Source organism: Lynx rufus, unplaced genomic scaffold (genome assembly GCF_022079265.1).
Source record: "Lynx rufus isolate CCGP_SWC_20201006 ecotype Redwood Valley unplaced genomic scaffold, mLynRuf1.p SCAF_14, whole genome shotgun sequence".
Lineage (NCBI taxonomy): Eukaryota > Metazoa > Chordata > Mammalia > Carnivora > Felidae > Lynx > Lynx rufus.
This window is the reverse complement of record NW_025814828.1, coordinates 20,463,113-20,478,043: the sequence shown is the minus strand read 5'-3', so window position 1 is coordinate 20,478,043 and position 14,931 is coordinate 20,463,113. Positions and strand designations below refer to the sequence as shown.

Below are 14,931 nucleotides of genomic sequence, written 5' to 3'. Positions count from 1 at the left end.
GTAATCATGACATACTGAGTGGAAAAAACCGTTCATGTAGATAGGATTCCAAAGTTGTTAATATGTATGCATATCAGAAAGCCCTAAAAGAAATATAGAGAGTGTTAACAGTGGTTATATTTGGAAAGTAGAATTATTGGTGAATTTTGCTTTCCTTTCTTTATTTCCCCAAGTTTTCTGTAGGATATATCATGATAAGAAAAAGTTATGCATTATATTTCTTATTCAGTTTAGTCTTTATGAATAAAATCATTATCAATAATTCTCTCTCCAGTTTCTTATCAATAATTATTTTCTCTCTAAGGACTTTAAATTCCTCCATTCAACAAATGTCTTTTGAGAACCTTCTGTCTGCCAGATACTGCCCTAGGAATTAGGGATATAGCAGTGAGGAGGATACAACAGACCAAGTCCCTGTTTTCTTTTCTTTAAAAAAATTTTGTTTTAATGTTTATTTATTTTTGAGAGAGAGATTGGACAGAGAGAGAGAGAGAGAGAGAGAGAGAGAGAGACCAAAAGCAGGGGAGGGGCAGAGAGGAAGGGACACAAAGAATCCAAAGCAGGCTCCAGGCTCTGAGCTGTCAGCCCAGAGCCCTATGTGGGGCTCGAACTCACGAACTGCGAGATCATGACCTGAGTCGAAGTTGGACTCTTAACCAACTGAGCTACCCAGATGCCCCCCAAGTCCCTGTCTTCTTAGAGCTTCCAGTATTCAGGGGAGATTGGCCATAAATATATAGTGGCTCCTTATTAAACAACCAGGACCTTGCCTCAGCCTGAACTCATGCCCTTAGCTGAATGAATGAATTGAGTCTAGTGGCTTTAAATAGCATTTATACTGTATGGTTTCTTAACCTGTATCGCTAGCTTAGTTCTCTGTCCCCAGCTTTAGACTTGTAAATCCAACTGCCTACCTGATGTCTCCACTGGGAGATCTAACAGGTATGTCACACCAAATGTGTGAGAGCAGAATTCTTGATTTCTCCATCCTGTCTGTCCCACTCTCACACCTACTCTTCCAGCGTCTCCCCATGTTAGGGAGTGGTGATGCCATCTTTCCACGTCTTCAGCCCAGTGACTTTGGAGTTACCTTGACTTCTGTCAGTTTTTTTTACACTCTACATTCAGTAAATTTCAAATTTTGTTTATTCAAAATCTGTCCAAAATCTGACTACTTGTCACTACCTCCCCTGCTCTCACCCTGGTCCCAGCCTCCAGCTACCTACTCTTGCCCAATGAGTACACCAGTTCCCTTAGTGGTTTTCTTGCTCCTGCCTTTGACCTTTGAGAGTTTAACCTCAATGTAGCAGCCAGGTGGTCCCATTAGGACTAAGTCAGGTCATCTTACTCCCTGTGCAAAACTCTCTCATGGCTCCCATCTTCCCAGTGGAAAGCCAGTCTTTAGAGCATCCTAAAAACCCCATACCATTGGGTTCCTCCCATCTCCTGCCTTGTACCTCACCTCTCTGGCTGTATCTCCTACTACTTTTCTTTTTTTGTTCACCTTCTCCAGGCATACTGGCCTTCTTGTTATTCCTGGAAGAAGCTGGGCATGCTACTGCCTCAGGGCCTTTGCACTTGATGTTTCCTCTACCTGGAGAGTTCTTTCTCCACATGGCTCAATTGATCCTTTATATATTGATACATATATCAGCTCCCTTGGCTATCCTATTTACAGGTAAACCCTGTGCATTCTTTATCCCCCTTCCTTGCCTTTATTTTTTTCTAAGCACTATCACCTTTTAACATACTACGCATTTCACATTCTTTTTTGTTGTTGTTGTTGTTTATTATCTTTAAGGATCACAAAGACAGGATCTTTTTGGTTTTGTTTTTGTTTTTTTCCTGATATATCCTAAGAACCTAAAACCAGTGCCTGGCACACAGCAAGCCCTCAAGTAGTATTTGCTGGATGTTGGAAAAGTGAATAGAGAGTAGATAGTATGAAGATAACTTAAATTGTTTTTAAAAGCTCAAATAAATTTTAAATGTTCCATATACCTGAGAATAATATCATTTAGCAGTTTATAAATAATAGTTATTATTTTTTTAATGTTTATTTTTTTTGAGAGAGAGAGAGAGAGAGAGAGAGAGAGAGAGGGACAGTGTGTGAGTGGGGGAGGGGCAGAGAGAGAGGCAGATACAGAATCTGAAGCAGGCTCCAGGCTCTGAGCTGTCAGCACAGAGCCTGACATGGGGCTTGAACTCACAAACTGTGAGATCACGACCTGAGCCGAAGTCGGATGTTTAACCGACTGAGCCACCCAGGCGCCCCTAATAGTTGTTATTTTTAAAAGTACTCCTCTTTTCCTGTTAGACTCCTTTTCCCCTCGACATTTGGAACACCTGATCCTGGATTAGATTTCCTGCATCTCTGAATTCCCAAGATAGGAGATATTTCTTTAAATTTATTTTAAAATTAGATAAATTGTGGGGTGCCTGAGTGGCTCAGTCGGTTAAGTGTCCGACTCTGGGTTTTGGCTCAGGTCATGATCTTACGGTTCTTGAGTTCAAGCCCTGCATAGGGCTCCGCACTGACGGTGCGGAGCCTGCTTGGGATTCTCTTTCTCCCTCTCTCCCTCAAAATAAATAAACAAACTTTAAGAATAAAATAAGATAGGGGGCCCTGGGTGGCTCAGTCGGTTGAGCATCCTACTTCGGCTCAGGTCATGATCTCGTGGTCCATGAGTTCGAGCCCTGCATTGGGGGTCTGTGCTGATAGCTCAGAGCCTGCAGCCTGCTTCGGATTCCGTGTCTCCCTCTCTCTCTGCCCCTTCCCCACTCACGCTCTGTCTCTCTCACTCTCAAAAATAAATAAATGTTTTAAAAAATCAAAATAAATAAAATAAGATGAATTGTATAAGTGTAAAAATAAAGTAACAGACACAAATGGAGTGAACAGTAAAAACATCCTTTCATCTCTTCTGCCCATGTGGTCTTCTTCCCCCAGTTAATAGTTTGTTGTATATCCATCCTTCTTGGCCAGTGCTGTCCAAGAGAACTTTCTGTGATAATAGGAATGTTCTATATCTATGCTAATACTGTAGCAGCCACTAGCCACATTTGGTTATCAAGCACTTAACATGTGGCTAACGTGACCGACAAAATGAGTTTTTAATTTTATCTCATTAATTTCACGAAATGTAATTTGAATTTAAGTAGGCACATGTGGCTAATGACTACCACATCGGACAGCACAGTTGTAAACTCTTTCTACAATTAGCTATTTTTCTCTCTCTCTCTCTTTAAGCATACGATATCATACTATACAACATGTGTACATATTATACTTCTTTCTCTGTCACTTGCTTTTTGCATTTAGCAAAATGTCCTAAAAATTGTTCCTGGTCTGTACATACATATCTGTGTCACTGTTTTTAATGTTGCCTATTACTTCATAATATGTGCATGCCATACTTAGCTAAATGAAAAATAGATCTTTCTTGGTGCCGAGCAATGTGCTAGGCCTCCTTTGTCTCCACTCCATTGGCATCTGTCAAGCCTCTGCAGCAGCTGCCTGGGCTGAGCCTCTGCATAATCACAGACAGAGTCCAAGAATCCAGGGATTTACATATGTTGGGCCTACAGTCAAGTGTAAAATCTACCGTTTCTTCCCTGTCTTCAAAAGACTAACATAATTTGATCCCAAATAAAATCATGCCTTAAAAACTATGTTCAACTGGCAAACACAAACCTAACAGAATGAGACTGAGGACTGAGATTTTGTGATGTGTTTTTCTAATTCTGAATTTGCAGTTCGAAAGCTGGGGAGTCCTGAGTCAAAAGGGCTGCCTGGGAAAAGTCGATTTGTTTCTGAGGTCCTGTTCTTATCTCTTTCGCGTATCCTGGTGAACAAGTTGTAACGTTGCTATAAAATTCTTTCCTACTGGAGGACATTCTTGGGATGGTTATGACTTTATTAACTATGAGTAATTCACTTTTCAATTGATCTCTGTGCTTCTAACATGCCTCATCAACATTTGCTAGTGAACATTTATTGAGCCTGGCAGCCGTACTCTTATATATACTGTATCAGCCAAGGCCCTGTCGAGACACAGATGGCTCATTCTAAACGGGAAATATGAAAAGAGGTTAATAAAAGGGACTATTTACCAGGGTGCGGGCGTTTCAGGAAACCTCAAGGGATAGTATGCACCCTAGGCCTGGAAATGTTAGGGGTTGTCACTCCTAGGCATGAAGGAAGGGGAGAGTGTGGTCGCCGGAACTTGGCAGGGCAGTGTGTGAAGAGGGGCCTCTCACCACAAGCTGTGCCTATCGGTAAAAGGACAGAAACAACACATGCTTCCTAGCAGTGAGGAGGCCAGGTGGAAAGATACCCTAAGGTCACTCTTGCCCTGCCCTCTGGGGTTTTGCTTACTTGTCACGGATCCAGCTCAACTTGAAGCAGAAAGGCAATGTAGCCTATTGGTGCACTCCATACCGGAAGCCATCCAGAGAGGAGTAGAGAAGAGCAGGAGAGAGTGGATTCTGGAGAAATAGAAGGAAGATATCACTTAGACATACATCACTTCATTTACTCCTTACAGTCGCTTCATGAGGTAGATTATTTTATTGGATAATCAAATAGGTGAAGATACTGAAGGTTAGTTTAAGGACCAGCAATGTTTTTAAAAACCATGTTTAAAAAATAAAATGGGTGTCAGCTTGCTGTCTGATTGATCCAGTTGTCAGTCATTGATGCGGGAGTACCGGTTCTATCCCCCGCCCTTTGTTTACATTCAACTGACATTTGCATTGTATACTTTATGTAACGTCCAATTAAAAAAAAAAGTTATTTATTTTAAGCGATCTCGACATCTAACGTGGGGTTTGAACTCATGACTCTGAGATCAGGAGTTGCATTCTTTTCTGACTGAGCCAGCCAGGTGCCCCATGTAATGTCTAATAGCTTTTAAGTAAATATTTGACAATGACTAATTGAATGCATTTTGCAAATGAAATGTCCAACATCTAAAGTCTTTCCCTTTAAAAAGCATGACAGGAGGGGCTCTTGGGTGGCTCAGTTGGTTAAGGGCCAACTCTTGGTTTTGGCTAGGGTCATGATCTCACGGTTCTTGAGTTTGAGCCCCACATCAGGCTCTGCACTGACAGTGCGGAACCTGCTTGGGATTCTATCCCTCTCTCTCTGTCCCTCCCGCACTCTCTCTCCCTCTCAGAATAAATAAGTAAACGTTAAAAAAAATGTAGAAAAAGCATTATGGGAATATGGCTTTGGTATGATACAGTACAGTTTATATAACCAGAACCTATATGACAAATAGGCAACGTATTCACATGCAATGACTCGGTGTTCTGAAATCCTAAATTAGGTAGAAAGAAGTTTAATTGCAGTCTTGCTCCAAGTCTGTGGTCTGGCAAGGTCCTTGCACATAGGAGGTCCGGGGTTTGGGGCCAGCCCTCTTTAACCCTTTAATACCCTCCATCTTTCCTGCTAAACATAAAAATTTCATGTGACTTCCAGCCCTGAATTTGGAATGTGGCTACCTAGGGGGCACAGTCTATCCTCTGATGATCTCTACCAGTTCAGAGGCTTAATTTCTAAAATTTGTATGTTGAAAAGGGCAGGGTTTTCCCCCCACATATTAAATTAGTGAAAACTGAATATGCCTTATCAGACTAAAACCTCCTCCCATTCTAAAAGCGCCATGCTTCACCTTTGAGGATTGCTGCCCCAGAGCCAATTCTGGTCCGTCCTTCCTTATTTCTCTCCTATTTACGCACTCTCCAAACGTCTAGCATCATATGAAATACATAGCAAGTGTTAGTAAACATTCAACAATGTGATCTGGCTGATGTGGGTCTAAGCCGCACCTTGCCAGTAACCCATTCTCTGTCAGTCATGTGACCTACCACACCAAGTCTGGGTGAAAAATAGGGTCATGTCCTTTTATTTTTCAATTAATCATTTTCCCCCTCTTCTTTAATTACCAGGCAGTCCATTGTGTCCTTTTTGAGCCCCCTCTATCCGAATGGCCTAAGAATCCAGAGAGTTTCCTCAGTTCAAAGGGAGCCAGAAAGGTAACGGAGTCTAAGGGACATAACACTGCTGCTTCCTGCTGCTATTTGGTGTCACTGTTGAAGACAGGTTCTGTTTATTTGAGTGGAGACAGCATCTATCTCAGACTTGTAAAATTAAATGAGCTGATACGTTTAAAGTGCTTAGTGTGTAGATGGTTACATGGCACTCTGTAGGCACTCAAAGATTGAACTATTATGTTACATTATTGAGCCTCCGTTTTAGGACTTTCTTAGGACCTAAACCAGAGGATCCCTAGAAACACTCTAGGTCTGCCAAATGGTAAGGAATAGTTGGGGGCCTGGGTCCTCTGCAGGCTGTAAGTATATGTATAGCTTGGAGTCCAGGTTGGACCAGTCCCTGCCTCTCTTGGGAGCCTCTTGTTAACTTAGTCCCATTTTCCTGTGGTTGGTCTGTCCCTTGTAGGTGGAGGAGACAGAACCCACGTAGTTTAAAATTCCTTAGAAATCAAATGATTTATTCTGGCTCAGAGAAGAAGGAATCCTGGGGTGTTTGGACTGAAACAATATTGGCTGAAGTCACAGGGCTGCTGGGCCTTAATCAACATCTTCCTGAATGTAGAGCTTGACTCTAAACCTAGGGGGCAGTCTACCTCACTTTGGAAGGCAGTGTTCTGGCAGTGTTCACAACAAGGCTGTGGCTCAATAATTTTTGCATTCTCCCTGTTTCCAGCACGGTGCCTTGCACATACCAAGAAATACCCCTTCTCCATGTCAACTGATGCACACACATGTACACATGTGCACACAGGCAAACCCAAGCTCACTGAGGAACTCCGTCTGCCTTCCATCTCTTTGCTTCTCTCTTTTTCCTACTTCTAGGCCACAATTCTTAGTGTGTGCATGATTACATGTCTCTGTGTATGCACTCAATTAAGAAGACAATACAGGGTGCCTTGAAACCTGTTTCTCCAACTTTGAGTAACTATCCTTGCTTTACAGCTTTCTCTGTCTCTGCTTTAATTACCAGATTTCACACCTTCTAGAACACACCTTTCTTGGAAAATGGGAACACCTTATCTTTTTTTTTTAAATATGAAATTTATTGTCAAATTGGTTTCCATACAACACCCAGGGCTCATCCCAACAGGTGCCCTCCTCAATAGCCATCACCCACCCTCCCCTCCCTCCCACCCCCATCAACCCTCAGTTTATTCTCAGTTTTTAAGAGTCTCTTATGGTTTGCCTCCCTCCCTCTCTAACCTCTTTTTTTTTCCTTCCCCTCCCCCATGGTCTTCTGTTAAGTTTCTCAGGATCCATATAAGAGTGAAAACATGGTATCTGTCTTTCCCTGTGTGACTTACTTCACTTAGCATCACACTCTCCAGTTCCATCCATGTTGCTACAAAAGGCCGGATTTCATTCTTTCTCATTGCCACGTAGTATTCCATTGTGTATATAAACCACAATGTCTTTATCCGTTCGTCAGTTGATGGGCATTTAGGCTCTTTCCATAATTTGGCTATTGTTGAAAGTGCTGCTATAAACATTGGGGTACAGGTGCCCCTATGCATCAGTACTCCTGTATCCCTTGGGTAAATTGCTAGCAGTGCTATTGCTGGGTCATAGGGCAGGTCTATTTTTAATTTTTTGAGGAACCTCCACACTGTTTTCCAGAGCGGCTGCACCAGTTTGCATTCCCACCAACAGTGCAAGAGGGTCCCCGTTTCTCCACATCCTCACCAGCATCTATAGTCTCCTGATTTGTTCATTTTAGCCACTCTCACTGGCGTGAGGAGGAACACCTTATCTTTTTAATAAGCTTTGCGACTGGCACATGAAGGATCTCCAAATAGTAATTTATTTCAGATCATGTGAAGAAGATTCACTGCCCACATCAATTAAAGGTTAATGACTCATTAATAAAAGCTAATCCACTTAGCTATTTAGGTTGTATCCTAAAAGTTCATTCATGGGTCAGTTTGCTTTGTTTCTAGGGGGAAGTCCATTATCATTATAATATGTAGTATTATATATTATGATATGTAATAATGAACACTAATAGTAATAATAATTGCCACAGTTTATTGGGTACCAGATACTTTATATACCTTATTTCTATGGCGCATAACAACCCTGAGAGATAGTTACCCATTTTACAGATAAAACTGAGCTTCAACAAGTTAAGGAATGTCTTTTTAAAAGTACACAAAGTCCAATGCATTTCTTGTCCTAAAGACAGCGCCTGCTAAAGGGGCATGACAGGCCACCCCATCACCTCCCTCTCCGTTCCTAGTCCCTTGACCAGCCGCAGCCTGTGGGCCCCAGGTGGGTGTCTGATTCAATGCCAGCCTATCCTGGTTGTGGCCTGCTCTGCAAAGATGAGCTAGGCCATTCTGATTCTCCTTTAGGAATTTGAATGGGAAGGGGTGTCTGGATGGCTGAGTCGGTTGAGCGTCCGACTTTGGCTCAGGTCGTGATCTCATGATTCGTAGGTTCCAGTCCCACGTCAGGCTTTGCACTGACCATGGAGCCTGCTCTGGATTCTCTGTCTCCCTCTCTCTCTGCCCCTCTCCTGCTTGCGCACGCACGCACACTCTCTCTCTCTCTCTCAAAAATAAACATTAAAAAAAAGGAATTTGAATGGGGAAACATGGAAAGAAGCAGCAGGTGGGTTGGAACTGAGGCTGAAAGACTCCATAAGAAGTTAATGAAGGGGTATTGGGAAGGGAAGCCAATGTCACACGTGAGCTACCAGTTACGGGGGAGTACAGGTGAGCAGAGACTTGACCGTAGTGGAAGGATACAGAGTAAATGGGAGTGGGAGAGAAAGAGTCACGTGCAGAGAGCCAGCCAGGTGGGTGCAGAGCACTGTGGGGCCAGACACTGCACCTTGCCTACCTTTTTCCCAGTACTTCCTGTGCCGGGATAGCCTTAAAGTAGTCCTTCACCTCTTTAAAGTTTTTTAACGTTTATTTATTTTTGAGAGAGAGACAGAGTATGAGCAGGGGAGGGGCAGAGAGAGAGGGAGACACAGAATCCGAAGCAGGCGCCAGGCTCCGAGCTGCCGGCACAGAGCCCGACGCGGGGCTCGAACTCACAGACCGCGAGATCGTGACTTGAGCCGAAGTTGGACGCTTAACCGACTCAGCCACCCAGGTGCCCCATTCCTTCATCTCTTGAACTGGTTTGAACGAGTGTCTGTTCCTTTCAACCAGAAGAGCCAAATTAGAATACATAGCCCGCAAGTGCTGGCGTGGGGATTCTGTGGCCTCTGCTCCGATCACTGCACCACTTGCTACATTACAAACGCTGCTCTGGCCCACCGTGGACCTTACCGTATCTGAAAAAGAACGAACAATGGACCCAGGGTTCCTGAAGACATGTCACTAGTCTTGGTTTGCTTTCAGAGCTGTGTGCGGGGAGGTGGGGGTTAAGAAAGTCTCAGACAACTGGAAGGTATCCAAACAAGTCTGGGGCAGAACTCCAGCTTCCAGGGCGGAAGGTGCTACAATGGGGAGAGGGAGGCGTGTGGGACAAGGATTGCTTCTTGGCAGTGCAGAGGAGGACTAGGCTCTTCCAGGACAGGAACCGGTCTTCCCCCTACTTGTATCTCCAGTTCTAAGATCGTACCTGACTTATATTTGAATGAGTGAATGAATGACTGATGAATGAGTGAATGAATAAATGAATGGCAGAAATGGGTCATGGCCCCTCTGTAAACACATGGATCAGGGGCACCTGGGTGGCTCAGTCGGTTAAGCGACCGACTTCGGCTCAGGTCATGATCTGGCGGTCTGTGAGTTCGAGCCCCACGTCGGGCTCTGTGCTGACAGCTCAGAGCCTGGAGCCTGCTTCGGATTCTGTGTCTCCATCTCTCTCTGCCCCTCCCCTGCTTGCGCTCTGTCTCTCTCTCAAAAATAAATAAAAACATTAAAAAAATTAAAAAAAATAAACATGGATCATATGGTCTCCCCAAGTTAGGGAACACCTGTGTATACCTAAGCAATTAATTCATGCGACAATGTGAGTAATGTGTACAGTGACTAGTCACCTTCAGCTTTAAAAATACCAAAGATGATACAGCGATGACCATGATGATGACATAGCTCAGAGGCTATGGACAACTCTCAATTGCATTTGCCCTGTTTACAAAAATACCACTCCCTTTGTCTTCCTCTGGAGAGGGTGAGGTTTTCATTTTAAGAGGCTGACTAAAAGATGCAGAGCCACTTCCTGGGCAGGCTTCCAAGTGACTACGTCTCTCTCTCAGCGCTCCCCAGCTCCCCAGAGCCCCAGCCCAAGCTGCCTGGGGCGGGGCCTCCAGCCGTGGGTGGCTATTGGAGCTACCCGGGCACTTCTCTGCAGCTCGCCAGAAAGGCTGTGCCTTTAGGCCCTCCCTGGGCACGGATAACGGCTCTGGCCTTTGCACTGAAGTGACGTCAGAGTTTGTGATTGGCCAGGCCGGTGTGTGTGAAATACAGGCGATGTCTGCCACACTTCTGAGTATGGCATTTCTTCCAGCCGGGTGCCCCAGGGTGTGGGTAAGTTGAAACCCGTACAGTCTGCCCTGCGGGGGTGTGAAATGTTCACAGCCCAGCATGACTCTCCAAGGGCGTGACTTAGCAGATTTTGTAATCCTGCTGGGCCTCAGTTGCCTTTTCTGTGAACTAGAGATGCTATTATCCTATATTATAGAAGGAAAGAAGAATCTAGCCATCACAGGCTCTTGTGGGGCCCAGAAGAGAGAACCTGTCGAGAGTATCTCCCCTGGTACCTGGCACGTAGTAGACGTGAGGCACTCTCATTATTTCGGACCATCGGTCAAAAAAAAAAAAAAAAAGGTTCCAGTGACAATGTCCCTGTTTTTATTTCTCACAGCAAAGTATTTCTCTGAAAGACTCAGTAGGTATGTTCTTCTTAACTGTACTTGTGTAGCCAACAGAAATAAGACTTTAGGGGAAGTTAGTGCCAAAGGAAAGTTTGTCAGACTATATTCCCTTTCTCTTTTTCCCTTCTAGACCCTGACTGCACCTGCCCCATTTGCAGATGAAACCAGCTGCCAATGCCAAGCACCCCATGAAAAACTGACCATTGCTCAGGCCCGCTTAGGAACACCAGGTGAGGCTGGACTTCTTGTTCTCCGAGTGGGCCCTGTCCTGACATTTAAAGTAGCAGAGAGGCCCATCGTTATTTGAGTAGCACTCGCTTTTGATCGGAGAGTTGAATTCAGAGATTTATAGCACAGTGCAGAAAGAGGAGCATCTACACTGATAAACTAGACCAACCAGAGATACAGCACGGGTGGAGCGCCAGCTTTGCCATTTACCAGTTCGACCGCCTTGTGCAAGTCATCAGAACGGTCTTGCACCTGTGTCTTCAGGTGCAAACAGGGTCAGTGATACCTGCCTGCTTCATAAGGTTTTGAGGATGACAAGATTTGGTGAAAAACACCAGAGCAGTTTTTAAACCGTGAAGCCTTCTACCAACCTAAGCTATTATAATTATCACCGTGTTCACAAGTCTGTGTTGTCAAAAGTTTCTCCAGGTGTGCCCTAAATTAAAGAGCCGGGGCTCTGCGCTAGAAGTTTGTCCATTCGTTCACTCCTTTATACCAGAGATGGCGAGGGAAGAGATCGAAAAAGAACTATCAAGTACCATCTCTGTTTCCCGAGAGCTCAGGCATGCCTCATCTCCATGCACGTTACTGGAGTGTGCTTTGCGGATACTGTGATCTTTACAAATGGAAGATTTGTGGTAACCCGGTGTCGAACAAGTCGACGGGTGCCATTTTTCCAACAGTATTTGCTCACTTTGTATCTTTGCCACATTTTGGTAATTCTTGTAACATTTCAAACTTCTTCGTTATTTTGTTTGTTCTGGTGATCTGTGATCAGTGACTGTGACTCACTGAAGGCTCAGATGATGGTTAGCATTTTTAGTAATGAAGTGTTGTTTTTAATTTAGGCATATACATTGTTTTTTAGATACAATGCTATTACATGCTTAATAGGCTACAGCATAGTGTGAACATAACTTTTTAAAAAGTACTCTCTACACCCAACGTGCAGCTTGAACTTACAACCCTGAGACCAAGAGTCGCGTGCTCTCCCATCTGAGCCAGCCAGGTGCCCCTAAACATAACTTTTATATGCAGTGGGAAACCAAAAAATGCACTTGACTAGCTTTATTGTGATACTGGCTCTATTGCAGCGGTCCGGGACTGACCCTGCAATATCCCCGAAGTACACCCATACTTAAAGAGACAACTTGGTATGAGATAAAACCCCCAAATAACATGCGTGCATGTGCTCAGGGGCTCAACCTTGCCACACAGATTACTGAAAGTTTTAGGAAGGACAGATTGATTTGGCCTGGAGCAGTCAGGCAAGACCTTGTAGCTGACCTGAGCTGATTGTTGTGGGAGAAGATTGGGACAAGGTGGGCAGCAAATGGAAGGGTACTCCAGGCAAGTGGAACAGGAGTAGTGAAGGCACAGAGGTAGAGCGCTGTGTGGGAATAAATGAGTGGCGTTACAGCTGATGGGGATGGAGTGAAAAATAAGACTAGCTGAGCAGGTCAGCCTGGGGACACTGAAGATGGCATAACTCGATGGTTTCCACTCACCATGGCAAAAAGCAAACATCAAACCAAACAGTAGAATCCATGGGACAAAGGACAGCTTGCTTAACAATAGTAATAAGAATGGGTAGTTATTAAGTGCTTACTCTTACCAAGTTCTTTAGATACATCATTGTCATTTGACCCTCACTCCTCTATGGGGTTAGTACTTACAGAATTTCCCAGTTGAGGAAATGAAGGCTATAGACAAGCCATGAATCTCGCACGGCCAACTAGCGGCAGTGGTCCTCCACTGGACGTGCCTGGGAATCACCTGGAGGGCTTACTAAACCAGATGGCTGGGCCTCGCCCCCAGAGTTTCTGATTGAGTCCCAATGGGGCGGGGCTTAAACATTTGCCTCTCTAAACAAGTTCCCAGGTGCTGCTGCTGCAGGGGGACCCACTTGAGAACCACGGGTGGGTAGTTAAGCTGGGATTTGACCTCAAACCGTGGGTGTTCCAGCTTGATCTCGGTCGTGACACCCTGCTTCCTTCGAAGAATAGCTTCAAGACAGTGAGGTGAGGAGGAGGACAGGCAAAGTTAGTAAGCTTTGAGAAAGGCAAGAAGAGGCTTGGGGAGGTAGCTCAGAGCAGCTAAACCAGGGGTTCCCGGACTTACGCGTGCAAACAGCCACCTGGTAAGTTTGTTCAAGAGGCAGATTTCCTGCTCACTCTCCCTTACCCCTGAATCTGGGCTGGGGCCCAGACGCCTGCATTTTTTAACTAATAGCCGGGTGGTGGTGAACTTGGTGGTCTACAGACCGTACACTGAGAAATGCTGATCCAAGCAATAAATCCAAAAGCTGCCATGGAAGTCCAGGTGGTTATGAAAGGTTAAGTTAAAGGCTGAGCTTCAGGCCACAGAAGAAGAGGATGTACTTCTCTAGGAAAGGGAAGTAGAACTTGCTTTATATCTGGTAGGTGCTGTGCACTATACTCGATCTCATTGGGTCTTGGCACAAACTGGCAGGTGGGTAGTACCGTGTCCTTTCTTGAGAACTTGGAGAATGGAAAAGTAACTTGTCAAGTGTCCCAGCTGACTGGGTGGAGCTCGGATTCACCCCCAAGTCTCTTTTACCTTAAATCTGTGCTATGTTTACCATAACGGGCAGCCCGGTGGGGCACGGGCCACAGCAGACGGGGGAGCTCAGTGAAAACACAGGCTTTGCATCGGAGGGTGGAAGGTGTGTCAAACAGTCTGTGAGCTTCTGTAGTGGCAGGACTGTCTGCCTTGCTCACTGCTGTTTCTCCAGCACCTAGAGACATTCTTGTCAAATACTGTGTGCTCAGTAAATATTTTGTGAGTGACTGAGTGAAGGGATGGGAGTTTGGGACAGGAGAAGGAACTTGCCCTCTGGATATAAAATCAGAGAGTTGGGTGTGATGCTCTGAACCAGCCTCAAGCTGATGGGGTGAGACTGGGCATCTGTACATTGTCTAACTGCCAAGCAGTTTAAACCTGGAGAACCAAGCTAGGATAAGACGGTGGTGTATTTTGAAATGGCTCTGTCCCAGGCTCTGTGGAACATGGGTCACCACAGGAGGCGTGAGATGGAGCAAAGGTGAACTCTTAGTCTTAGAAGAGAAATTCTCCGTTATCTCAGGTGATGACCCTGGGAGGTTATCCGAGAGGATCGGTGATGTTGATGGGCACCTAGGGACACAATTCTGTTAGAAATTCCTTTATTTAGAACGTCTCACATCCATATTAAAATGCAGTGAGACGTTAGCTCTTTGATTACCCACAAGGCACATATTAGTCTTAGATCACACTCTAATAACCACTCTTTTATTAGAGTGGTGGTCCTCCTATCTGCTTAGAATCCCCTGCATTGTTAAAGCAGACTTCACCTGCAAGGTTTCTGATTCAGTCGGTCTGGGGCGGGACTCGAGAATTGGCATCTCTAACAAGTTCCCTGCTGTTGCTAATGCTGTCTGTTCTGGGACCTCACTGCAAGAACCATTGATCAAGGGTACCCGTTGGTAATGGTTGGAGAGAATGACAGGGAGATTATCCACATATAATTGTGAGAGCATTATACTGTTAGTAGAAAAGCTCAGAGAATTTTTAAAAATCTGCTGTTTGACTACTTTTTAAGAAAATAAGAAGAACATCCCTGCTTTTTTGGAGTGTTTGGTAATTTTCAAGACTAGTAAGCAATTACCTTTTTGTGGTGCTGTCTTGAGCGTTCCATCAAAAAGACAAAGCAGACCCACATTTGGGGTTTATAATGTACTTCACGATTATAGCTCTAGTTGAAGTCTTTATCTCCTTCACTAGCCCTATTTGATGACTTAATACAATTGCCTACA

The 14,931-nt window shown here is 44.6% G+C and overlaps 1 protein-coding gene across 8 annotated transcripts in view; it reads left to right on the top strand.

The window, feature by feature from the left end:
* Positions 1-14,931, top strand: part of PCYT1B (phosphate cytidylyltransferase 1B, choline) — a 126,699-nt gene that overhangs the window by 42,051 nt on the left and 69,717 nt on the right. For 2 of the 8 annotated variants that reach the window (XM_047076027.1, XM_047076026.1), the window contains exon 2: positions 11,019-11,118. The exons of 4 other annotated variants lie outside the window; for them this stretch is intronic. In XM_047076027.1, the coding sequence (XP_046931983.1) occupies positions 11,019-11,118 (100 nt within the window). Of the gene's footprint in view, positions 1-5,952; positions 6,040-10,444; positions 10,542-11,018; positions 11,119-14,931 lie in introns of those variants that run through there. 2 more of the 8 variants (XM_047076030.1, XM_047076028.1) reach the window with 2 other exon arrangements.